This window comes from Canis lupus, chromosome 1, assembly GCF_048164855.1.
Source record: "Canis lupus baileyi chromosome 1, mCanLup2.hap1, whole genome shotgun sequence".
Classification (NCBI taxonomy): Eukaryota; Metazoa; Chordata; class Mammalia; order Carnivora; family Canidae; genus Canis; species Canis lupus.
In genome coordinates, this window is record NC_132838.1 from 54,392,779 (window position 1) to 54,420,301 (window position 27,523).

Here is a 27,523-nt window from a genome sequence, read left to right on the forward strand (position 1 = left end):
TCTGAGGCTGACAGCGATGGGAAAACAGAGTCCACTCCTCTGACATTAAAGCACATTTAAGAAACTGTCTGGGAGAGTAATCAAACCATCATGAATCAGATGACCTGATGAGCAGCTACCTGGTGAAGGTGAGTTTGAGGACGAATGTTTAAAGTGAAGACAGAGTGTATATATCAGACATTGAAGTGAGATCTGCCTGGGTCTAAATCAAGCACCAAGAATATCTTAAAAGCAATAAAATAAAAAACAGGACACACATAAAAACTAAAAGGACTTTAGTAACTTAAAACCTTGATTTGCTTAACTCTCAAGATTCACTGTTCAGTATATTTGGGTTTAAGAATATGATAATCCATATAAATAAGTTAAAGATGTGAAACAAACTTTGCCTTAGAGTATCATGTACTTAAATATCAAATGTGTCTGCAAAATATATATACATTCAAAATCTTCACCAAGGAATCATCATCAAAAAACCCCACGATTATCTGATGATGACTATACAATACAATGTTCTACAATAAAATGTAGCTGCTGTGGTTAGGAAGCCAGACCAATATCCCTTGTTTACTTATAAACCATTAGTACCCCTCTGGGAGCAGGGGGACCCCCGACACGTCAGAGGCAGCAGGTGGGCACGTGGCACAGGGGCTCACCTGGAGTATGGACACTGTCTGGGAGAAGTGGTGCTGCTCCATGGTAGAGGTGGAATAGAGAGCTGCCAGAGGGTGATCGAATTTCTGCAGGTAGCTGTTACTGAAGCCCCTGTGGTCCAGGTCATGACACAGACACGCGATTAGCAGTCCTTTGCGCTTCAAAAAATAACACAGTGCACAGATGTTCAAAACAAGGAAATGGATACGAAGGGATTTACAGCTTATCACTCCTATTATATGGACAGGCTCCTGCCATTCCAATAGCCCACATCCTTAGGAATCTTTAAAATTCCAGATGATCTAGCTTCTTTTTTAACCTCTTTGTTTTTCTCCTTATGAACTTGACAATCAAATTATTCTTGAGTTATCTGGCTCAGCTCTGGGGTGGTTATCAAATTAATGCAAATATTCCCAAGAATTATAGATCAAGCAAATCTGAACAAGGGGGAGGACAGTTTCAGTCCTTCATTCAAAAAATCCATCCAATGTTAAATTCCAACAACACTATTGCTATTATAAATAAATAAAGGAACATGACAAGTAAATCACATGGCATGTGACAAATGGCAAATTGTACAGGGAGAGAGAGAGAGAAGAGGCAGAAGCAGGGGAGGTGTTAAGAGACAAGGTGAGCCACAGAAAGTCGATGTGAGCAGCCTGGAGGGTGAAGGAGAGAAGCAGGAGGTTCAGGGAGAGGAGCACATGGGTGCTAGCTCTTGCCCGTGAACCTGCCCTAATGGTCAATCAGGAAGATGATGGGAGCTGTGGCCAGAGGACAGAGAAGAACAGCAGAGAGGGTAGACTGAAGATCTTAACAGTCTTAAAAACTCTATGGTCCTTCCCTGGTTCCTGCAGAAAGCAGGGAAGGACCACAGAGTTTTTAGCAGAGAGTGATATCATCTAACTTACATGTTTTAAAAGATTACCATGCTGGCAACGGTACTGAGAACAGACTCCAGGATGGGGAGAGAAACTGGTTGAGGAGGCTTTTGTAGTGAATCAGGCAAAAGTTCAGACCAGAGTGATAGCACTGGGGGCTCAGAGGACATGATTAAGTCTGGCTGGGTTTTGCAAGCAAGGTCACAGGATTTCCTGAGGGTCCGGGTGTGAGCCAAAGGGACGGCAGGGAGAAGAGGAGGGGAAGGAAGGAGTCAGGCATGGCTGCAAGGCATTTCACCTTGGAAAGTGTAGGACTGTCAGCAACTGAGATGGCACAGTCGCAGGTGAAGGAGGTTGCAGGGAAGAGGTCAGGAGTTTAGCTTTGGATTGAGGGGTGATGTCTATTTGATACTCAGGGGAGATTCTGAGCTGAGCAGGGATGCAGGTCTCAGTTAGAAAAAGAGAGATAGGTGTCAGTGTATCTGGCATTTTGGGCCACAAGACTGGCTGAAACCACCAAAGCTGCTGTGGAGGTCGGAGGAGGCCAAAGGTCTGAGCCTTCAAGTATTCCAACTTTAAGTCTGAAGAAAGAGAAACAGCAAAAACTCTCCAAACCTCCAAACCTGTGTGGTCAAAAGAAACCAAGAGAGTTGGGCATCCTGAAGCCAAGTGGAGACAGTGACTCAAAGAGCTGAGATTCAAGTACTGACCCTCAGCAGGCAAGGCACACAGTACTGGTGATCTGGCCCAGGGCATTTTTTGGGGGGAGGATTCAAGTTGGTTTCAGAAAAAAGGGGAGGAGAGGAATTGCAGCCAGTCAGCAGGGGAGCTCTTCCACTGGTCTGTGGCAAGAGGCGGCTGAGAAATCAGGAGAGCGCTGAGTGGAGGGGGAGACAGATTAAGGTAACAACAGGGTGGTCCATGCAGAGAAGACATTCCAGCACAGAACATGTTGAGGGAGCAGAGGGAGGGATGAGCTGCTAGGGCAGGTCCTCTGAGGGGTAGATGGTGGACAAGGTCAAGCGGAAAGGCTGGCTCTGGAGAAGAGCCTGGTGAATGTTCTGGTGAGTGTGTAGTCAGAGCCCACAGGGGGAGATGCTGACATGCAGGACAGGGTCTGCAGAAACCTCACACATTTAACTCTATGCCTCCAAAATGCTCCTCTCTGATCCTCATTGAACAGAACTAGTTTATCTTGCAAACCTACTGGACAAGGAGGCCTCCCAGAACACCAGCACCCCTCAACTGCTGGTATTTGCATGGGAGCAGTCCTGTAGGCTCGGGGGTCTTAGGATAACTGAATTAGTTACATTCTGAATACTATTTTGGTTTTGGGTTGTTCCCATATTTTCTACTGTTATGTCAACCATGATGAATCTGGTAAGAAATTTCAAGGTTTTAAAATCTTACACAATAGGTAAAAGCAATTTTTTAACCTATTTTTTTATTGACATAAAGTTCAGTAATTTTATTAAGAGTAATGCCAGAATTAAGCACATGAAAATAATTTACGAAGTGAAGAATTATCTTTGCTAATATACTCCTTTAATAAGATCAAATGATAATTTCTTTTTTTTTTTAAGATTTCATTCATTTATTTGAGAGAAAGAGATAGCATAAGTGTGGGAGAGAGGCTGAGGGAGAAGCAGGCTCCCCAGTGAGCAGGGAGCCTGACCTGGAGGTCAATCCCAGGACTCTGGGATCATGACCTGAGCTGAAGGCAGATGTTTAACCAACTGAGCCACCCAGGCTCCCCTCAAATGATAATTTCTACTAGCTCTATCAGAGGTTTAATATCCTTTTTAAAAATATATTTTGAATTTTTACACATATTATTTTGGGATTATTTTTAGCCAAAAGGACCTGAGTTTTTGTGAAAACATAATGATGTAATTTTAAAGATGAATTAGGAACTTAAGTGAAAATTAATTTGTAGCTGCAAAATTCTTTCACTTATCTTAAAATTTTCCATTTTTGAATATATATTTCAGTGTAATTTGGTAGTATGGTTTCCAGAGTTGTCAAACTCACAGGCTAACCTATGGCAAATAAGAAAAGGAAACTGCTTTCTTAAAAGGAACTCAGTGGAAAAAATGCTGAATGTCTCAAAATATGGAATTCAATGGAATAGAAAAATCAGAATAATTTACATGAAAAAAGAACAAATTTCATCTTTTTTTTTGGTAACAAATATTAAGTTGTTAGGCTAATTAAGCCCTACCAAAAGATTATTAATAAAAGAAGGAAAAATTGACTCTTTCTTTAAAATAGCACCTTTTTCCCCTAAAATATACCTTCTGAATTTCCTGGCCAGATTGTAAACGTGGTCTGATAGGATGGAAGAGGCACAGGACCGGCCTTAGGAGTGCTGGATTCTAGTGGATGTACCCTTGAGGAAAGCACAACATCCTCATGACCGAGATGACATAGTCCGTGTGGCCTCTGAAGCAGGAAATCAGTTTTGTGGAGGAGCAGAGAGGGGATTCAAGTTGGGCTTTTTGGGAGGCATTGCTAGGACCGTGTGGGGAGAGGACATGCTGGTGGTCAGCATCACTGAGTGCTGGGCTGGGGGCTAGAAGAATGGGCTGGACAGTGGTACTCGAGTGGACTCGGCAGCCCCAAATCTCTGAGTGTGTTACCAGCTTGGGGTATGGAAAGTCAGGAAGTCAGTGAAGCATCACAGCACCCACTGCCTCACCGGACAAGACATCAAATACATACTTATGCCTTAACTATAATTGATGATTTAATGCTCTGGGTTCTCAAGTCAGTAGGATATGTCTACATTACCCAGCACACGAGGGTAAGGGCAAAAATCTACTTTGTTTATGAAACAAAGACTTTCAGAAGACTTGGGTTTTCAGAGGGAATAGAAAGTAAAAAACTAGTGTTTCCTCGGGGGAATATTCTGGTGAAGTTGGAATTTCTGTATAACATTTCTTATACAGAATAATAGGACAAATACACAGGTGCAGCAACTTCAAAGTGTGCTTCTATTCAATTATTGGGGTCAACAAGTCATATATACATATCGGGAAGGTGCTCCAGACACAGAATATTTAAATCCACTCAGGTTATTTGAAGTGGAAAGATAACAACAAAAAGTATGTGCACACCCACCTCCAAGTCAGTGAAGAGCCCGTGGTTGTTCTGGAGGATGGCATACATGCAGTGCGCTACGGTGACTGCGTGTTTCCAGTTGTGATAAGGAACCCGCCGATAGTTTTTCTTCACAGACATAATAAAACGACACAACTTTTCAAGCTCAAAGCTGTGTGGAAAAGAGAGTGTTATGACAGAAACTGATAAAGAATCAATACATTCTAGCTGAGACTCTGGTTTAAACCTCTTTGCGTGTACCCAAATACACTCACGACCGTGAAATCTTCCACAGTGATCGAGTCCCGGAGAGCTGGGGCCACACTCACTGCTTCCCTTCCATTCCTCTAGCCAGCTAAGAGACAAAGGCTCATGCAGAGCTTGGGATCGGACAGATTAATTGGCCTCCAGGGGGGCACACAACAGAGTCAGCATGCGGTTGCCCATCATTAACTCCATCACCATCCTCACCTTTCAAGCATTTCCCACATCCCACTGTGCTTAACAGACAACATTTCATCACCCCGTTTGAGGATGTTTTGAGATGTTTTCCAAAAAGCACACTGAGATTCAGGAGCTGCAAATACGTACACCACGAGAATTTCCTGGATGAGTGACTATCCTTTTAAAATGGATCTGTAGTATTATGGCATGCTCAAATTATGAAGTGGTAAGTGGCCATAACCAAAGTCCTGATACAGTATATAAAACCGTATGACACGTTTTTATTATGCAACGTTGTTATTACGTTTTATTTTTATATTATCATGTATTTCTACTTATTTAAGGCCCCAGCAACTCTTTGGGGGAACTTAAGGCTGCTTAAAACAAATATAAAACGGGGCTCTTTGAAATACCAAAGAGATGGGAGTTCATAAAAGATACATAACCTATAGATATATAACCTTTATTTTTCTCCACTGAAAATTTTCAAATATCTTTGAAGTATAAGGTGTGTCATCTTAAGAGTTCCAACTGGCCAAACTCTCAACTGATATCTAAGTGGAGTTAATTAGCCTATGTATGTCCTTTCAAAAGAGCAATTTATAAAAGTCACCAAGAGAAGTAAGAGAAGACACAGAATTCAAAAGCAAAGGAGAGAGAGTTTAGTTCCAGAGAAACTAAGAGCCTTTATAAGCCATTTACTGATTAAATGACTGAAAAAAGAGAAAAGGAAAATTATTCCTTGCATTTTCAGTATGTGTGTTGAAGCTGTAAAGGGTAAATGGAAAGTCCCAAGAGGCCTCTAGGGCACGGGACAGGAGAGGGGATGGACCCGCGGGGGAAGGGAGCCACCGTGGAATTGCTAGGAAAGCGCTCGGCGCTGATCTAGGAGACCTGGTTCCTTCACACCTGTCCTAACAGATACATAATGTTGGCTGAAAGCTGATGCTAAATTCAATGCACGTTTTCCAAAACACCCTTTCAAACAGTACATAATGATGTGGAGCAGAAACCCTTGCCTCTTCCCATTACACAGCCTAAGGCAATTTTCACCTGTGTTTTTATCATCACCTGGAAGACACATGGTTGTTCGCCAAGGGACAGCCACCCTGGCAAAGAGCTCGGCAGGCTGTAAGGGAAATCCAAGAAGGCTATAAATCTGTCCAGTAATTTCAGCCTTTTTTATTTAAATATTTCGAAAAAATTATTTATAGATGGCATACTTTCAGATAATTATCAACCAAGAAAGTGACAAGGCATTTAGGCAGAAGGAGGAAGAGGTCAGATCACTCAAAAGCTTACGAAGGAAGTTTTTAAGGTCATTCATACCAAGACGTCCCACAGGAACGATGGACCATGTAGACAAAAATTCCAGGCCACATGTTTTCAAAAGGACCAATATCAAAGTGGAATCTGAGATACAAAGAACACAAAATTGATTAGTAAATATAATTAGGATTAACATAAAAACAAAGTAATTTAACTTTTTGTCTATTAAGAAAGTAAGAAAACACTGGGAGTCCAGCCATCCCTTTACTGCCTCCTCAGTCACATCTCTGTTGTATTTAAATGTTTCCAGGAGGAAATTCCACACATTCCCTTAGGAACTCAGCCCAATATTTAAACCATAGCTTAATTTTCTATTAAACAATCTATAAAGAAAATGATGTTGTGGCTGTTATCAGAGCAATGAAAGAGTACAAAATAATTTTATTATGAGTGCTACATGTTTTACACAACTGATAAACAAGGGGAGGAAATAGAATTTTTTTTAGAGTTAAAAATTTTTCTATCTCCTATTTAAGTCCAGAGGAAACACTTCATAAATACAAATATCCGAAGTTATTACTTATTTTTTCATTTGCTAATTACGAACATTTAACCCAAATAAACACAATGGTAAAATATTAAAAGAAAACATTTTCCTCTAGTTATACTTCTGACACCAAATGTGTAACTTCTCCACACCAAGAAATTCTTCTACCCTCTGCAGACAGCAACGATACCCTATGACTCCACTTACTTTTGACACACCTGCAGCCAGTGCAGACCACGCAGGTTAAGGGCTCAGTCCCCCAAGACTGCACCCCTCGACTTTAGATGCAAGTCCAGGCCACGCATGCTTCTGGTCACCGGCTATACATCAGAGGTCTCCACAAACCCCACCTTAGGTTTTATAATGCACTGTGATAGGTCACAGAACTCAGGGAAACACTTTACTTACTATTATCAGTTTATTATTAGGGATACAACTCAAGAGCCAAATGGAAGAGATGCAGAGGGCAAGCCATGTGGGAAGAAGGGCTGAGGAGTTTTCACGCCTCTGTAGGGGCGCTGCCTTCCCAGCACTGAAGGTGCTCACCAACCTGAAAGCTCTCCAAACCCCTCGTGTAGGGCTTCTAGAGGTTCCATTGCATAGGAACATTTGATTAACTCAATCCCCAGTCCCTGTCCCTGACCAGGAGGCTGAAAATTACAACCCCAAACCATATAGTTGGTTCCTTGGGCAACCATCCCCCGTCCTCCTACAGTCCTTCAATAGCATAAACTCAAGTGTGGTTCAAAGAGGTTCATTATGAATGAGAAAAGACTCCTCTCTCGCTCCAATCACTCAGGAAATTCAAGTGTTTTTTAGGAGCTATGAGCCAGAAACTAGCTACACAGACCAAATATACATATTTCTTATTAGATCACTGTATGTACTATATGTAAACCATTAAAAGATAAACTGAGGCAGATAAAAAGTCTTCTGAGTTTATTTGAGCAAAAATCTCTTCAGACAGGGCAGTGCCAAGCCATGGGTGGTTAGAAGCACTCTGCTAAAGGCGTCAGAAGAGATCCTTGCACAGGGAGGATGAACGAGCAAAGGCAGGTGATTACTGATGGTAGCTTACAGCCCAGTTCGCTGTCCATACCTGGTCCCTTGGGCTTTCGATACATAACCTAGAGGCACTTCAGGCTTAGCTTTTGTTTGCTCACACAGGCTGCTCTAGCATTAGAGCCGCCTTGGTCTGACCTGGCCTCCTTGTTGCATTAATACTTCCAATTATAAGGCAAAAATCAGCTCTGGGTTACTCCTGCAGATCTTTGGTATGGAGTTGAACAGTGCTGGCTTGCACATACAATGAACATACAGATCACCAGAGGTCCTACCGCCAGGAGCTCACACCTAGGAGCACGGGATTTGAAAACAAAGTGTGAAAGCTGCACTAATTATTACTACATTCCAAAATATCAGTCTGCAAATGTAAGATTATATGGAAATAAAAGCCTTCAGATCTCAGATATTCAATGCCATCTTCAGCATGAAGTGCTATAAATGCAGTGTAAAGTAGGCAGAAGACTAACAAGGAAAGCTAACGTTTAATTCATTTCAAAATGATGCTGAGATTCTTTCCCTAGAGATAAAGAGATGTGGCCTCTGTGTCCACGACCCATCAGGAGATGTGAAATCACCTTAGACAGGACAAGGGAGACACATGGAATCACACATGTGATATGGTACTGGCAGCTCTACTGCTGTACCCATTTCAAACTTTAGGCAAAATCAAATTAAAAATTGGTTTGTGGAGAAACAGGACAAGATGCTCACAATTCAATTTCTTTGCAGAGGCGCACAGGGAGGTTGAAGCGCATGAGGCCCTGCCACTCCTCCGCAGTACAGATGCTATGGTAGGACAGCTTCTCCATGGTCACCCGGTAAATGCACTCAGAGTGACGGATTCTGTGGTACATCTAGAAAGCAAATCCAAAAAACAAAAAAAAAAAAAAAAGGGAAATAAGTGTTTAAAGTAGTCACTAAAGTCCAAAATTCGGTATAAAAGAATCAGAACTGTAACTAGTATGACTCTATTATATCTCCATATACGCTGAGGATACCCACACATGTGCCCTTGAAGATACAAAACACTGAAGTTATTTTTTTTTTTAATTCCACCTCCATTTAAAAAGATTTGTTAACTTCTCTCCTCAGACACTGTCTCTGGATAGTGAGAGGCCTTGGTATTTGTCCACTGGCCCCTCCTTAGACTCCTAGCCTCCAGAACCATGACAAATCAGTGTCTGCTGTTTCTAGGCCATGTGGTTTGTGGCACTCTGTTCCAGCAGCTCAAACACACAGAGACAGACGCCACCAAGCAGGAGGTAAGTTTTTTTCTATGTCTCCTTTCAAAAATATTTATCTTAATTCTTGGTGATGTCAAAGTCCTCTAGTTCCAGAGTCTCAACAATGCTTGACCATGAAGCCCTTTATCAGTAGAAGAATTTGGGAGATGGGTGCCCAATAAATGTATACTCCTTTAGCAATTACATCCACATGCACTGTGCAAATATACTGTTTATATTAAAATAGAAAAGGATAAAAATACAGAATACATATTTTAAATATTTTATTACTGAAACGACTCTTTTTAGCCTTATTAGCCAAATTACATATTTTATAATGAAAGCACTAATTAAATATATGTTATCAACTGTCAATTTTTTCATTTACTACTTTGTGAAATGGTGATGTTAAGGTCTGGGTTCAGTTTGATTTATTTCAATACTTAGATTTTCAGTTATACTATTTGAGAAAGATATGCCAAAAAATATGTGGATCCAAATGGAATAAAGGACTGGCTGTTCTTAAATATCCCACTTACATTTTTGTTTCCAGCCACTAATATTTTTGGCTTAAATTCACATAACTTTCCATTTCCCTTGATGCCAATCAGTTAATCCTGCAAACGAATTAGCTGCATCCTTATATATTATCAAACATGTTCAAAACCAATGAAACTTAATGAAACTCTTCATGGGAAAGATTTTAGTAAGCTAAAAGCTGTTTCATAAAGTGAAGTCATAAAAAAATATTCCATTTTAAAGAAAGAAAGAGGTAAAAGGGAATAAAGAACAGATGGAACAACAGCAAATAATAAGACGGTAGATTTATACTTAAACATAAAATGTGGCAGTCAAAGTATCCTGGTTAAAAGGCACAGACTGTCAGAGTGAGTAAAAAGCAGCAAGACTCAGCTTATTCTGATTACAAGAATCCTACTTTAAAGACCCAAATCAGGTAAAATGGATGGAAAAGACATAGCATTTAACATCAATCAAAAGAAAGCTGGAGAGGCTGTATTAATATCAGATAAAGTGGATTTCAGAGAAAAGACTATTATCAGGGATAAAGAAGGATTACTTCAAATGATAAAGGGGTCCATATATCAACAAGATGTTGCCAAACATCAGTTGTTTTTCTATAGGTGTGCAGAGGCAAGGTATGGAGAAAGGACAGCAAACATACCCAACGGTGCCGGATCAACTGGACCCACATGCAAATAAATAAAAGCAAGATGACCCTTACCTTGAACCATATACAATAATTTACTAAAAATGGATCACAGATCTAAATGCAAAACCTAAACTTTTAGAAGAAAGCAGGAGAAAATCTCTGTGACCTTAGGTTAGGCAAATATGTCTTAGATACAATGGTAACAGGATAATCAGACAAAAAAATCTAATAAATTAGACTTCTTCAAGATTAAGAACTGCTCTTAGAAAGCAACTATCAAGCCAAACACTGGGAGCAAGTATTTTCGAATAATTCACGTGATAAATGACTCATATTTAGAATATACGAAGAACTATCAAAACTCAGCAAGAAAACGAGCAATTGCAAACAAAAAAAGAGCATTTTGAGAAGACACTTTATCAAAGAAGACACAGACATGGCAAATGTGGAGGAACCAGAGTACATATAGGGATGCTATGGGCCTTTACAAGGGTACAGCCACTTGGCAAACCAGTTCGGCAGTTTTCTAAACATCCCCCTATCACCTGACCCAGCTGCTCCACATCTAGGTGTTGACTTGATGGAGATGAAAACATACACCACACAAGGACTTGTGCACAGATGTTCATGCAGCTTTAGTTAAAACCTAAAAATAACTCAAATGCCCATCAACAGGTGACTAGATTACAGTACATCTATTCGATGGAATATTCAGTAGTAAAAAGGAATTAAACTACACGTGTGATGCCATGCACAAATCTCAAAATAATTGCACTGAAAGAAGCTGTACAAAAGGGAATACAGATTTTATGATCCATACAGAATGGATTCCATTCCATTTTATGATTCCATTTAAATTTCTGGAATTTACAATAATTCTAGAAAATGCAAGGTACTTTATTATGGTGACAGAAAGCAGATCAACGGCTACTTGAAATGGGGGGGAGAGGTAAAGATGCGGAGGGTCAAGGGGCATCCAGAATCTCGTGATGAGGTGGGTTTATTGTGTCTGGATCACAGTGATGATTTCCCTGGACTGTGTGTACAAGCACTCATCAATCTGTACCTTCTACACCCCCACAGTGTGCCATGTACTTATAAACCTCAGTAAAGTAACTTAACAATGTTCTGCTCCCAGTCTCTGTAAAGGTCTGTGATAACTTGTATACGTGGGTCACATGACCATGGAACAGTGACAAGGAGAATATGCAGACTTGTTTTCCACATGCTTTCTTCATAGGAAGAGTTAATTTGGAAAAGCACCTGTTTTCTTATTCAGTGTGAATGCCACTTGCAATACTAAAGTCAGATTAAGTGCTGTTTATTTGAATGTATCTTCTAAATAATGAAATATTGACTATATTTTGTCATCAGAACACATTGGCACACTTGGAATATTTATCTTTTTTGTGAAAGATGAAACACGTAGTAATCTATTAATTCAACAACTGTTCCAAGTACTTTGCCACAAGCAGCAAGTGCGGGAGCAGCACAACAGAAATAGATGTACATTTCAGAACTACCTTCATAACTGAATTGTGCGGGCCAACTGGTATGTAATCCCCCTTCTAATATGGCTGAAGAAGAACCTGGATCAGGTGAAAAATGTAAAGACAGAATGACTGTTAGCTTACTAATGACTTTTCAGGATTATTATTTTTCTTATTTAAATCTGGGTTTAGTTTGGTGTAAACATTTAATCATGTTTGCATCTAGGTTTTGTGATGCAACATGCAGGGGATTAGAAGAGTTTCAACCTGCTGGGCCAGGCTCCTCTAACGACACGACTGAGTTAACTCAAGAGTGTCTACACTGACTGATGCATTCTTCCAGGGACACATGGAACCCTAGACAGATTTTAAGAGGACTGATTTCTACCTCAACTTCTTCCACACATTCTCTAACTTTAAAAAAAAAAAAGGCTTTTTCCCTACCTCCCATTTCAAAATAACCCCTTCCTCAAATTGCTCTAATACAAAACCCTCTTAAAACAAAAGGAAATATAAAATATGGTATTAATGAGGTTTAATAGTGGTTTCTAAAGTTTTCATAAAATACTGAAGGTGGTGAATCTAAATAAATTTTTAGCTGACAGATCATTTAAAATAACTGATAGAGTTATCAGTACATTTTGGCATCTTAGCTCAGGTGGAGTTTGAATTAAGAGAAATTGCTATAATAAAATTCTATGTACTCATTAATGAAAGCAATTCTTGGGGCTTCCTCAAAAATTTCTCAATTAATAGGAATAACATTGTTGAAGACTGGGAATCCAATTCAACAATGTCAAAGAACAAAATTCAAAGATGGAAAGGACATGGCCAGAAGGAGTTCCTGCGGTACGAGACAGGGGTATCAGTAGAGCTCTCTGGGAGACAAAGAAAGAGGAGGATGGCAGAGGCTTACATACAAACTCTCTTCCAGAATAGTGAGAAGAGGGAATGTGTTTCAGAGGAGAAACCTGGCGGACACAACCTCAACCAAGTGATGAAGCTAGCATTGCCAGTGAAAGGATGTGTGCCTGCTAAGGGGATGTGATGGGAATACATCATTCCGCCACATTCTTGTCAAAATTATGACCTCAATATAATCATGTGGAAATACCAGACAAATCCAAAGTAAGAGGCATTCTATAAAATAACTGGCCTATACACTTCAAAAATACTCAGGCCATGCAAGGCAAAGAGTAAGGAATGTTTTTAGGTTAAAGGACAGTAAAGAACAGTTTAGCCAACGCCATCTGGTACCTGTTTAGGGCTGAACTGTGTTCCCCAAAACTCATGTTGAAATCTTAAAGTCCTAGTACCTCTGAATGTGATGTATTTGGATAAAGGGCCTTTAAGGAAGTAATTAAAATGAGGTCAACAGAGTGAGCCTGCAATCGATGCGATGAGTGTCCTTAGAAGAAAAGGAGATTAGGACACAGACAAACACAGAGGGAAGACCATGCAAAGACACAGGGAGAAGAAGGCCACCTCCAGACCAAGGAGAGAGGTCTCAGGAGAAACAACACCTACTGACATGTCCATCTTGGACTCTAGTTGCCAAAACTCCCTGCTGTTTAAGCCACTCAGTCTGTAGCATTGCTCATGGCAGTCCCCACACACACTGATACAGCACCAATGTGAACTTCTGGACTTTAAATTACTTGAGCTTGTATTTTCTAAAGACAGGCAATAATTTATATTTTTGATAACTATTTATCAAAATTTCCTAACATGGTTGCTGTGACCACATGTATACTAATAATGACATATACTACTACAAGCCAAAATTAATTTTTAACACCTATTATACATGTTTTAGATTATTTTAATTAACAAAACACTCCTAAAGTATATTACACTGGGTCAAACTTTTGTGGGGTAACAGAAATATATACATTCAGAGAGAGAAAAGAAGGATGCGGTAGTTTCCAATCATCAGAGCCTGCTGTATTCTTAAATGGTCTATAATGGCTCTCAAGTAGCTATAGTAGTTAGATTCCACTGGATGCACTTAAAAATAGATGAAAGTCAATATTCAGGATATATGAGAAATTACATTCTCTGCAACTTTTCTTTTTACAGATTTGGTTTATTTATTCATGAGAGACAGAATGAGAGAGGCAGAGACATAGGCAGAGGGAGAAGCAGGCTCCATGCAGGGAGCCCGATGCGGAACTCGATCCCAGGACTCCAGGATCACACCCTGGGCTGAAGGCAGGCGCTAAACTGCTGAGCCACCCAGGTGTCCCCCAATCTTTGCAACTTTTAAACTAAACAAATGTAAACTGTTAATATTTTTATATAAATAAAATATATATCTATATATATAAATATATAAATAAAATATATCTCTTATAAAAGAGAGAAACACAGGTGTAGAAAATGTTTAAAGCATAAAGTATCATGTATTTCTGATGAACTAGGTAACAAGAGAGGTCCCCATGAGAGGTGTGCGGTGATAAAGAGGGAGAAGGAGTTTCTTATGGAATAGCACTGACCCAACAGCAAATGGTCATCCCTAGTCACCACAGCATTACTTTTTGACATTTTTGTTCCTAGTCCTCTCTCAGCTGTTTCCATTAGCTCTGTGGTTGCCCCTATGGAACTCGAGGTTCTATTTCCAAAAAGGCCTATATTAGTAAGGTGTTAACTTCCATTTGTGTTGGTTTAGTTTTTTTTAAAAAAAAGGTTAATAAAATTTCCCCTGACTTCCAAATGCCAATAATATCACTAAAAGATGACTCAAGTTTATAGAATACTAAATATTTAATGTGAGACTTCATACAACAAACGTGCGCAGTGAGCAGGGCAGACGAGCTGTGAGGGTCAAGGGAGTAGACATCTGGAATGCACCTGACCAACCGCTGAGCAGCTGCCGTGCTTATGAGGCTACCTTAGGTGCTGTTAACACTGCTCTCTTTTGTACAAGACTCTCAAGTGCACTACATATGATGAACAATAAGGATTTAGGTCACATTTTCCTTACCCATTTCAGTAGATACCAGGAGACATAAACCTTCTGTTTAAACATTTTACTTTTATAGTAACCTCACTTTTCTTTTTAACAAATTCACACCTTGAAACAAATGCTAAAATATTAGAAGATTTTAAAGACATTTCCTAAAATACGTATAACCAGGAATCACTGATTCTGGTTTATAAAGGAAACACTGGAGAAAAAAACCCACCCTTTCAACTACTTTCTTTAAAAAAATTTAAAGCTGATATTGAGTATTTTAAAAGATATTTAGAAAAGTGTTACTTACATTGGCACAGTGTAAGGCTAACGCACAAAAGACGGCAAACATCTTGAAGTTGTTTTCATCCGTTTTAGAGAAGGCACTGCCGCTTATTTTGTTCACCATCTGTACCACGCCGATCACACTTCCTCGACTCACGATGGGCATGCACAGAATATTCCGTGTGGTGTACCCTGTATACAAGTCTACTTCTCTGTGGTAAGGTTCAAGAACAAAATAGACACACACACACACAGACAAGAAAGTAAAGTGTACATTCTATCATAAATCTCAGTTTAGTTTTGCAATTTATATGCTTCTATTGCAAATAATTGTAATGCAACTGCTGAGCTTCTAAATTCAAGGACAATGTGACATTTGAAAGTGTTTCGTTAAAATCTCTTCAAAAATATTCTGATCACTTTGTTCTCTTATTTTTTAAAAATATTTTATTTATTTATTCATGAGAGACACACACAGAGAGAGGCAGAGACATAGGCAGAGAGAGAAGCAGGCTCCATGCAGGGAGCCCGACGTGGGACTTGATCCTGGGACCCCAGGATCACATCACGCCCTGGGCCCAAGGCAGTTGCTCAACCACTGAGCCACTCAGGCGTCCCTGTTCTCTTATTTTTTGAAGAGTTTTTCAGAACAGTCTCCAGGAGGCTTTCAGCTTATCATTCAGTTTTATGTATCCCCAGCATTATTAAGTAAATGCAGACTAACTGGGTGCAGAGGAAAAATATAATAAATTTGGTAAAGTAACATGTTCCTTTAAACTTGGTCCTATGTTAGGAGAGATGTAACTTGCTAACAAACAAATGTAAATGGAAGTGATCATCTTACCAATTGAGAGCCAGCCAAACCAGCCCTCTCCTGTTCTATAAACAGTTTTAATGTGATAGAGGGCACCATTCTTGAATGGGTTGTCACCACCCTACCACACAGCTGAGGACTTGTGACAGAGATGTTATGACTTCAAGAACTTGCTATCTGATCCTCAATAGAAAATGTTTGCTGACTCCTGAATTAGAGAAAATATATTTTTGCCAACAAGATTCAGTTCTATCGACAGAACCATGCACCTAGAGGCAGCTGGCGGGTGGTGGTCACTTATGCCTGGCTCCTGGCAGAGTCCTGTGTGGAGACTCCTCCACCCTGCAGCAGCTATCAATGGTTCAGCCCTTCTCACTGCAGAGTAGTATTCTGAGGTATGCATGAACCACATTTCATTTATCCGCTCACCAGTTGATGGATATTATTGTTCGTTAACAACCAGTTTTCTGGCAATTGTGAATAATGCTGTTTTGAAGATCCACGTACAAATTTTTGTGTGGACATGTTCTCTTCCTTGATAGCCAGGAGTGGGGCTGACTGAGTACAGTAAGTGTATGCTTAACTTTACAAGAAACTGTGCAAGGTTTTCCAGAGTGGCTGTACATTACACACTCCCATCAGCAATGTGTGTTAAGTTTCCCCACATCCTTGCCAACACTTGCTAACACCTCCTTTTTAAAAAAGAAAAAAAAAGATTTATCTATTTGAGAAAGAGGGGCAGGGAGTGGAGAGGGAGAATTACAAGCAGACTCCACACTCAGTGTGGAGCCCAACATGGGCTTGACCTAGGCACCCTGCTAATGCCATGTTTTAAAAACTATATCCCCTCAAATTATTGTGTATTGAGATTTCATTGTCAAATTCCTATACAAATATCTGTTCTCTTGTGTTTAACGGCCATTCATGTATCTTCCTCTGTGAAATGTCTTAAAATGTTGGGTCCTATTTACTAAATTAGGTTATTTTATTAATGTTGGGACAGTTGTTTACATACTCTGGAAGCAAGTATTTTGTCAGATACACATTTTGCAAATATTTTCTCACAATCTGTTGCTTGCCTTTTCATGTTCTTAAAAGTTGACAGTTTTAAAATAAGGATATGCAAATATCTTCAATACTTCAGCACTAAAATAACAAGTATGGTTTTTTTTTGAAAAAACCCTGAGATTTTCTGCATACCCTTAATTTACTGATAAAATGTACCCCTGGGATATAACTGTGCACATATTGGACACTAATCAAATTTCCAAAAAAAATTGTTTATGCTATTTAATTGTCTCTTAAGGTGAACCAAATGTTTGAATTAAGGGAACACTACTGCCAAAATACCTGAACCATGACTCCCTACCAGTCACAACATCAATCTTGAGACTTTCAATTTCTAGAGATTTATTAAAATCAGATTACATAATTTGGTTCCTAGTTCTCCAAAGAACTCAAAACAAAACAAAAAATCTTTATAAGCCATCTAACATCCCAACTTCTAATAATCTCTAATAAAAGCAGCAACTTATGGAGTTCCCATTTTGTGTCAGGTGAAGTTGCCAGAGCTCTTATGAATATTTTCTCTAATCTTACCAAACAAAAACCACCCTATAGAATAGGCATTATTGTACCATTTTAAAGATGAGGAGACGGAGGCTCAGCAAAACCAACTCACTCCAGGTCTCTCTAGAGCTGATACATGACAGAATTGAATCACGAGTAGGTACTTTCATCAGTAGGTGTTACTGCCTGTAGGGCATGGTCTTGTGGAGCAAATGCCCAGGACAGAATGATTAACACTATAATGAAAACAAAGGCGCTAACTGAGCAGACATGTGGGGATCTGGGGGCTCCAGCGCAGAGGCTGCAGCCACATGGGACACGAAGGAGAGATTGCTGAGGACACAAACTACTTCTCACCTGTTAAAGCGTGGGTCTGCATAGGCATCTGGAATGTTCAGGACTTCCCCTGTTCTTGCTACCTGACCAGCAATTCCTTTCTCAATTGAAAATCTGCAGATATAAAAGAGAGGGACATGCTACTTAAGACAGTGATGTTCTAAAATAATTTGAAACATTTCACTACCACTAAATATTAAAAAGCACTGTTTTATTTTAAATACTTGCATTAATTTTACATTTACATATTCAAAAATCCTCTTATTATATAACATGTAAAGGTAAAGCAGAGAAACACTGCAGAGAAACACTGCAAATAAATCATTTGAGAAGCTTGTTTTAAGATAGAACCCACAATATATTTAATTATACTGGATCACAAATTGAAACTGAGAGATTAACTAGCACTCTCCTCTACTGACCGATAATAATTCTTTATATTTGCAAAGTACCTTATAATTTACAAGATGCTTCAACATAAATTTTCTTTAATTATTTTTCTTTCTTTATTTACTTTTTATTCCATGCTCAATGTGAGGTTTGAACTCATGACCCCGAGATTAAGAGTCCCACGCTCTACTGACTAAACCAGACAAGTGCCTCTCAACATAAATTTTCTTAATTCTCACGGTAGTGTGAATGGAAGCTCATTAGGTTCAGTAACTTGCCAACATTCCTAAAAAGTTAGTGGCACAATAAAAACAAGAATGCAGGTCTACACCAGTGTATTTTCCACCACAATATAACCAAACTTCTAGGCTATATCTGATGTTGAGATACTATTGCAGGACTGGGACTCAAAGGTTTTTGCAACACAAGGATTATATAAAAATAACACAATTTATAACTTCTAGTATCTTTACTTCTCTAATTTGTTAAAGTTAAAAGCAGTCAAAAATATAAACATCTGATTACACTTAATTATGTTTCGGTATCTAATATCAGCACTTTGTTTTACAAATATATTCTCATTTTATAAATAGTTTTCTTATTACAATATCACATAATACATGCATTCATTTCAAAAGTAGTTAAGAAAGAGGTCTATAGTCCATAATATCTAGATTTCAATAGCTTGAAAATAATTCCCATAATATTACATTTTCAACATTTTAGGCAATAATTAATAACAGGCACTATTCAACATTATTGAAATAAAGCTCAACCTTAAGGGAAAAAAACAGAAGATAATTGACACAAGAGAATTAACTTTCTTAAAACACCAAAAAGTGAACTCAGCATTGCTTAAGAAGCAAGCTTGTTTCATCCTGGTTTTCTGTGCTTTGACCAATGTCAAAGAACAAATTGATGTTTGACAGAACAAATTCAACCGCTGCAAGCAAAGAATATCAGAATCCACATCATGATTTATGCCTGATTTTCTTGGTTTGCTGTGTCCAGCAGGAGATAATTAAGAGGCAGCCCCGTGCATAAATGGCTGGCATCAACTGGTCCATTGACAGAGCTGTAGCCAGCCGCATTCCCTCACTGTTCCTCCCCTGCTTGCCAACACGAACTTCAAGTTATTGTGAAATGAGATCAATACCAGCACTGCGAAGAACACTTGAACCCTCAGCATGAGAAATTACTTTACCCTAATGAAAAATTACTTTACCTATCCAAACTGATTTACTCAGGTCTAAAAAACAAATAAACCAAAAATAAAACAGGTAAAAAAAAAAAAAATCTCAACAGTGCCTCTAATTCAGAGTTCTTTGAGTGTGGAATATAGGATCTGTCACCCTAGGGCTACAGAATGGGAAGTACTGTGTGATAGGCAGTAGGGAGGCCTGGCTCAGGGCCACACTCCTGTTTCTTTCACATCTGCTTAGCTCTCTTAAGTGACAGGACACATGGAAAGCAACTCGTAATTAATAAGGAATACTGTTTTACTACCATGTTGTAACTACCCAAGTTCTTTACGTTATTATGTGGGAAAATAGGTAAACAAGATACATAAGCAAAAGGGGTGCAAATGTCTAAAAAAAAAAAGGTCAATTTTTAAACGTTAAGCTTGATTCTTAAAAGTTTGGTGACAGTGCTCCTTGTAGATGCTAAGATTGTGATATGATGGAAAAAGCTTGCCTCCATCACTCAAACTCCACTCTGTTCATCTACGTGACAGTAGCTACTGCCATTTAAAGGTCAAAAGAAGGCTTTAGTTTTCAGATGCTACAAAAGTGTGCTATATGATGGATTAAATGAACTGATCAGTTACAGAACAGTGTGTTTAAGTCATTAAATATACCAGGTCAATTTCCATTATAGTCTGGACTTGGAGACAGCCCTGCAGTCCAGGACAGGTTAGGGGCAGTATTTTCTAAATACACCCTGTTCCTAGACATAGGGGAACCTGCAGACTCCAGGTGGGATGTACCTTTACCTACCTGGGAGCACTAGTAAGTTTTTCCAACATGATTTCCAAAAGGACCGCCTCCGGAAGACGGCATTTCCAGGAGTGACGCTAAAGCTTCCTAGGCGCGGTTTCGCTGGCACTGCAATGTCATTCCCAGAAGTACTACCTTCAGGAGGCGGGTCCTGGTGGGAATGATATCACAGCATGACAAGTACTGTCAGCGCACCTGTGAATAGGCACAGAAACGTGGGTAACAGGACACCCGCACAGCTGCAGTCACAGCATATGGACATTCTACTTCCAGCTGTACCTTATTTCTTTGGTCTTCTTGAAGATAGGTTTGCCTTCCTTTTCCTCTCCAATATCAAAAAGGTCTGAATATAACTCCTTGTTCTTATGGTCCACCTGGAAAAGTGCACAACGATCGGCATTCACCAGATTTTTTGCATATATCTAAAGACAAACAATAAAACAAGAGTAAGCCAATGAGAAATTCAGAGTTTAAAGGAAAACTTTATCAGAAATAAATATAAATTCCGGCTGATCTATACTCTAACCGGGTAGAAAATTAGCACAACCAAATAATTATAGGTATACAAGTACAAAAAAATCTATGTCACTGGTAATGTGCTGACACTAGCAAGTACCAACATGAATGAGTAACAGCTGCTATACATGCACACCAAGGTGCTGATGTTGAAATACTACTAAACTTTTGTGTGGATTGGAAAGCAGCTGCTGGCCCCACTCCCTCTGGGCCCTGCTGCCACCCTGGCCCCCCTTCCAGGACGTCTAGGGCTTAGCCTCATGCCTGGTGTGAGCCTCTGCCAACTCTAAGGCCAGCATCCATTTTGAATGGTTGGCATTCGTGACATAGCAGTTGTAAAAAAATATGAAATGTAACTTCTAATGAGGTTCATATATTCACATTTGTTGCATTTTACTTGTTCCACTAAATAGCGTGTAAGAATTATTATGTGTCTACTCTGGGCCGACACTTTCACACACCTTAGGTGCCTTCCCTCACTTAATCCCCACAGTCACAATATTAAGTCAGGGAATATTTTTATCTCCACTTCACGGGTTAGGATAATTGAGGCAGGGAGGTAACTAAACTTGTCCACTACACGGCTAGTAAATGGCAGATTGGGTATTTGAACTCATATTAACTGTTTTCATGGCCTATATTCTTACAACAAATATGCTCTTTCATTTCTAACTGGAAAACTGTGTATTCATATTGTCATTCACTCGTTCATCAATTTCCCTCCACAATTATTTCTTTAATGCTTGAAGTATCCCACTGTCCTTCATGAGTTGGGACTACAGTTACGATGCAATTAGCATATTCACCTCAATTGAGAACTCTGGCAGGCTCAACCCTCTTCCAGATTTTAGTTGTAAAATTACCGCCCAGAGAAAACGTGTTGATTCTCAGAGAAAAACAGTCATCAAAGTCTATGCAAGAGGGACATGGGCCACCTTGTGGCCAGAGGAAAACATAAAATCTCATGTAAAACTACTTGTCTTTATAAACTCTCGTCTTTATAAACTATATTCACTCACTCAACAAACATTGGCCATGCCACGGAGTGAGTATACTGGGTATTATTGGTATGAGAACTTAGTCTGTCTCTTTCCATTAGACTGTGAGTTCTGTGACAGCAGAAACTGCTTCCTTCCCCCCACAGTATTCCAAAAGCCCAGCACAATGTCTGGAGTAGAGGTCAGCTAACTAAAGTCCATCTGCCAAATCTAGTCCATTGCTTGTTTTTATAAATACAGTTCTATTGGGAAAGAATTATGTTCATTCCTTTACAAATCTGCTACAATGCCAGAGCTGAGTGAATGCAATAGAGTACAGCCCACGAAGCATAAAACTTTCCTATTTGACATTTAACAAAAAAAAGTTTGCCAACCTGTAGGTTAGAACATATAAGATCTCCATAGCCTAAGCACCCTCAATAAATATTTGAGGAAGGATGAATGACAAAAAGTTAGGGAGATAGTATTGCTGGCAAACAGAAGAATCACCCATTTATCCTGCAAACTCATGGGATCTTGAATTATCAAATAATAATCATGATTCTATACTATTAGAGATGACATTATGAAAAGTGAAATTTGTGTCCCTAATGCCTAGGTCATGTTAATTGTTTCATACTCTGGCACCTGTTTATGTTAATATTTATAAAGGTCTGAATGGAATAGATAATTTTCTAGAAAAAGGAAATTTTCTAGAAAAAGAAGCTGAAAAATCTGAATAGAAGTTAATCAAAAAGAGAACTGTAAAACTGTCAAAGAATTATCCCCATAAGAGGCCTCAGCCAAAATGATTTCAAAAAAGAATTACTTAAGAATCTTCTTCAACAAATAAATTCACATCTGATTTACAGTGTTCTATGTTCAGAAAGAACAAAACCTTTTCAGTTATTTTTAGAACCCCTGCTACACCACTGATACTGCAAATTGACAGAGATACTATAAAAAAGAAAATCACAGGCTAACTTGACCTTGGAAACAGAAAAGAACTCAAATAAAGATTTTAGCAAATCAAACTCAGGGATAAATTAAGATTATGGTATTTAAAAATTACACTTTAATCAGAACTGTTTAGTATCATAAACTCTATTATTTCATAATTGCAATAAAACAAAGGAAAAAATCACACAATTACCTTCATGGTTGTCAAAGTGCATGTGATGCAATTCAGCAATCATTCATAATAAAAACGATAAAAACGAAAGACCATGGAGGACTCATCAGGGAAAGCAGGGACACCATCTCCATGCTTTCCCCTGGCCTTGTGACAACTCGCTGCTACCTCTCAGGAAGGAGTTCATACACTTATCTGGAGCCCCAATTTTTACAGCTGTCACCCTGCAGACCTCTCCAGGTCACATGGTCTGGAGGCCAGCAGGGCTCACACTGTGGTCCCATGGGATTGTCTACACCACATACTTCCAGAGCTGCTGCCTGATGCTCTCAGTTCCAATCAGCCAGACACCCAGTGCTGACCAAAACCTTCCCCTGTGCAACACTGCTACGTCTTGACATGCCCATAGCAATGGGGACCCATCAAGGATAAATCAGGCCACTTCGATAACCACAAGGCTGGAAGACAACAAGCACTAGGGTGAGTGGGATGATAGGGTTCACTACCTATACAAGGTCCCTCCTTCAGCACCAGCACAAGGCAGTTGTGTCACGTACTACATAGAAACAAGCACAGAGAGTCAAGCAAGATGAAGAAAACAGAGGACATGTTCCAAACAAAGGAGTAAGGTAAAACCTCAGGAAAAACAACTAATGAAATGGACATAAGAGGCTTACTGATAGAATTCAAAGTCACAGCCCTGAAGATGCTCACCAAACATGGGAGAACTGACATCATACTCAATGATACAAAGCTGAAGGCATTTCCTTTAGGATTAGGAATAAGACAAGAATACTCACTCTCATCACTGTTGTTCAACATAGTATTAAGAGTTCTAGCCAGAGCAACAATGCAAGAAAAGGAAATAAAATGCAACCAAATTTGATAAAAAGAAGTAAAACTGACCTGATTTGATATATAGAAGACCCTAAAAACTCCACCAAAAAGAATTGTTATGTTAGAACTAATGAACAAATTCAGTAAAGTTGGAGGGTACAAAAACATAACAAAAATGTACTGAATTCCTTCCTTTAAAAAAAAAAGATTTTATTTATTTATTTGAGAGGGAGGGAATAGGTGGGGGGAGGGGCAAAGGGAGAGAATCTTTAAGCAGACTCCCTGTTGAGTGTGAACCCAATGCTCAACCCATGAGATCACAACCTGAGTCAAAACCAAGTCAGATGCTCAACCGCCTGAGCCACCTAGGCACTCCCTGTTGCATTCCTATACACCAACAATGAACTATCTGAAAGAGAAACTAAGCAAACAATCCCATTTATATTTGCATCCAAAGAATAAAATACCTAGGAGTACATTTAATCAAGGAAGTGAAAGACCTATACACTGGAAATTTTAAGACATTGATGAAAAAAACGAAAGACACTGAACGGAAAGATACTCCACACTCATGGATTGGAAGAACTAATATTGTTAAATATCCAGATTATCCAAAGCAATCTACAGATTTGATGCAATCTCTATCAAAATCCCAATGGAATTTTTCATAGACCTAGAACAAAAAAAATGAGTATGTAACCACAAAATACCTCAAATGGGCAAAGCAATCTCGAGAAAGAACCAAAGCTGGAAATATCATGTTCCCTGATTTCAAACTATATTACAAAACTATAGGAATCAAAACAGAATGGTAGAAATGTAGATCGAATGAACAGAATAGAGGATCCACACATAAATGGTTGATTAATTTACGACAAAGAAGGCAAGAATATAAATAGAGAAAGGACAGTCTCTTCAATAAATGGTGCCAGGAAAACTAGACAGCCACAATGGAAAAGAATGAAATTGGACTAGTATTTTATAACATATAAAAAATTAACTCAAAATGGATTGAAGACTTGAATGGAAGACCTGAAACCAGAAAACTCCAAGAACAAAACACCGACAGCAAGTTCTTTGACACTGGTCTTGGCAATGTTTTCATTTGATTGTTTTTGTTTTTGGATCTGATTCCAAAAGCAAAGGCAACAAAGCAAAAATAAGTGGGACTACTCAAACTAGAAAGCTTCTACACAGCAAAGGAGACCATCAACAAAATGAAGAGGGAACCCACTGAATGGAAGAAAATATTTACAAATTATGTATCTGTAAATACAAATATCCAAAATATATCTTAAAAATTCATATGACTCAATAGCAAAAAACAATCCAACTAATAAATGGGCGGAGGATCTGAGCAGACATTTTTCCTAAGAAGACTTGCAGTTGGCTGACTGGCACATGAAAAGATGCTCAGCATTATTAATCACCAGGGAAATGCAAACCAAACCACAATGAGGTATCAACCAAAACCTGTTAGAAGGACCAGTGTAAAAAAGATAAGACATACCAAATGCTGGAAAGGATGTGGAAAAATGAGAATTCTTGCGCAATGTTGGTGGGAATGTAAATTAGTGTAGCTACTATGGAAAGTTCTTAAAAACACTAAAAACAGACCTACCATATGACCCAAGAATTCCACGTTCGAGTACTTACTCTAAGAAAACAAAACCACTAATATATCTACACCATCGCATTCTTTGCAGCATTATTTACAATAGTCGAGATACAGAAACAACCAATCCACCAATGGATAAGTGGATAATCTGCAGTATATGTACATATAATAGAATACTATTCAGTCATAAAAAAGAATGAAATCTTGCCTTTTGTGACAAGACAAATGGATCTGAAGGCTATTATGCTAAGTAAAATAAGTCAGACAGGGTAAATCAAGTATTATTTGGTACCTAAGAGACAAAACAAACAAAACAAAACAAAATCCATGGATAGAGAAAACAGGGTGGCAGTTGCCAGTTGGGAGGGGAGTGTGGGTGGACAAAATGGAGGCAGGTGGGAGGTACAGACTTCGAATTGTGAAATGAAGAGGTCACGGGGATGTGGTGTGCAGCATGGTGACTATATTCAATGGTATTACAGCGCATATTTGAAGGTTGCTGGGAGAGTGGATTTTGAAAGTTCTCATCATAAAAAAAAAATTGGGGGGTAACCTTTTTTTTTAAGATTGATTGATTGATTGATTGATTGATGAAAGACATAGAAAGAGAGAGAGGCAGAGACACAGGAGGAGGGAGAAGCAGGCTCCATGCCGGGAGTCTGACGTGGGACTCGATCCCGGGACTCCAGGATCGTGCCCTGGGCCAAAGGCAGGCACTAAACTGCTGAGCCACCCAGGGATCCCCAGGGTGGGTAACCTTTTATGGTGACTTTTGATAACTAGACTTATTAGGGTGATCACTTCGCCACGTACGCAGGCAATGAATCATTACATTGTACACCTGAAACTAATACAATGTTGTTTGTCAGTTACACTTCAATTAAAAAAAACACACACACTTGGGTAAGAAAAAGATAAGACTACACATATTTGATAAGACAAAGTTTTACTGTTCAGTGATAATGTTATTATGTTGAAAATCAAGAAAATCAACTTAAGAACAATTGTAGGCAGTGAGCAAGTCTTCTGTTTTAAGATTAGTGATTTTGAACATGTTCACATTTTTCATTCTCCCCAAATATTAGGCTTTCAGTTTGAAATGGTGCTCTCACACACTGAAAAGAAATTGGGAAATCCTAGATATATTTTGAGAATATTTATGAACTCCAAGCATTAGAAGGTCATTCTAAAAGCCATCCGCCTCTCCTATACATGCACATGTACACACATGTGCACCCACACACAGAGGTTTACTTGTAAGTGGAAACGGTTTCTGATAACAAGAGTGGATTTAGAATTCAGTGAAAACAAGAACAGTGCTGGAGGCAAGCAGTGAGCTTAACAGATTCTCCTCAATGTATAAAGTTCTCCTCCTACACTGTCAAGAGTGTCTGTTGTCCCCACCAGATACTATTTAACAACTTAACGAGTTTTCCTTCTATTCCTAATTTGCTGAGTTTGCATCTATTGGGTGTTGAGCATTACAAAATCTTTGTGTCTCATTACAATGATGTAGTTTTTCTTCCTTTACTCAGTTAGAATTAGGAATTAAATCACTCTGTTGCTTACTGTTGAACCACTCTTGCATTCTTGGGGTGAACGCTCTTTTTAGCTGTGATGTAATCTTTACTCCTGGATTTGTGGTTCTCATTTATTTCTGACTTTTTGTATCAATCTTCTGCTCAAGGGCTTTTCTTTTTTCTACCTTTGGATAATACTGGTATTAGGCTGAAAAGCTAGATGATAGCCAGCATTGGTGAGAATATGGAGAAGCTGGAACCTGTGTGCACTGCTGATGGGAATGTAAGATGATACAACTGCACAGAAGACAGTCTGGCAGTTCTTTGAAAACTTAAACACTCACTTCTCATATGAACCAGCAATTCCATTCCTAAGGATACACCCAAAATAACTGAAAACAAGTATTCAAATAAAAAAGAAATGTATAGAGATGTTCAAAGCAGCACTTTTCACATTAGCTAAAACGTGGAAACAATCCAAATATTTATCAGCCAATGAAAGGATAAAAAATGTGGTATGGATATCCATACAATGGAGTATCACTTAGCCATAAAAAGGAATGAAGTTCTGGAACTTGCTACAGCATGGGTGGACTTTGAAAACAGCGTGCTAAGTGAAAAAAGCCAGGCATAAAAGGCCACACATTACTGATCTCTTTTATGTGAGATGTCCAGAATAGGTAAATACATAAAAAAAAAAGATTAGTGGTTGCTTAAGATTGGGGAGAGAGTGGTG

At 39.0% G+C, this 27,523-nt stretch overlaps 1 protein-coding gene across 3 annotated transcripts in view; it reads right to left on the reverse strand.

The window, feature by feature from the left end:
- The window catches only part of PDE10A (phosphodiesterase 10A), a 590,195-nt gene that overhangs the window by 44,634 nt on the left and 518,038 nt on the right, over window positions 1-27,523 (reverse strand). For 2 of the 3 annotated variants that reach the window (XM_072830410.1, XM_072830401.1), the window contains 7 exons: window positions 20,467-20,609; window positions 17,822-17,914; window positions 15,107-15,293; window positions 8,671-8,813; window positions 6,408-6,491; window positions 4,656-4,806; window positions 657-812 (listed from right to left, as the gene is read on the reverse strand). In XM_072830410.1, coding sequence (XP_072686511.1) covers window positions 657-812; window positions 4,656-4,806; window positions 6,408-6,491; window positions 8,671-8,813; window positions 15,107-15,293; window positions 17,822-17,914; window positions 20,467-20,609 — 957 coding nt within the window. The remainder of the gene's footprint in view (window positions 1-656; window positions 813-4,655; window positions 4,807-6,407; window positions 6,492-8,670; window positions 8,814-15,106; window positions 15,294-17,821; window positions 17,915-20,466; window positions 20,610-27,523) is intronic. The other variant, XM_072830420.1, reaches the window with a different exon arrangement.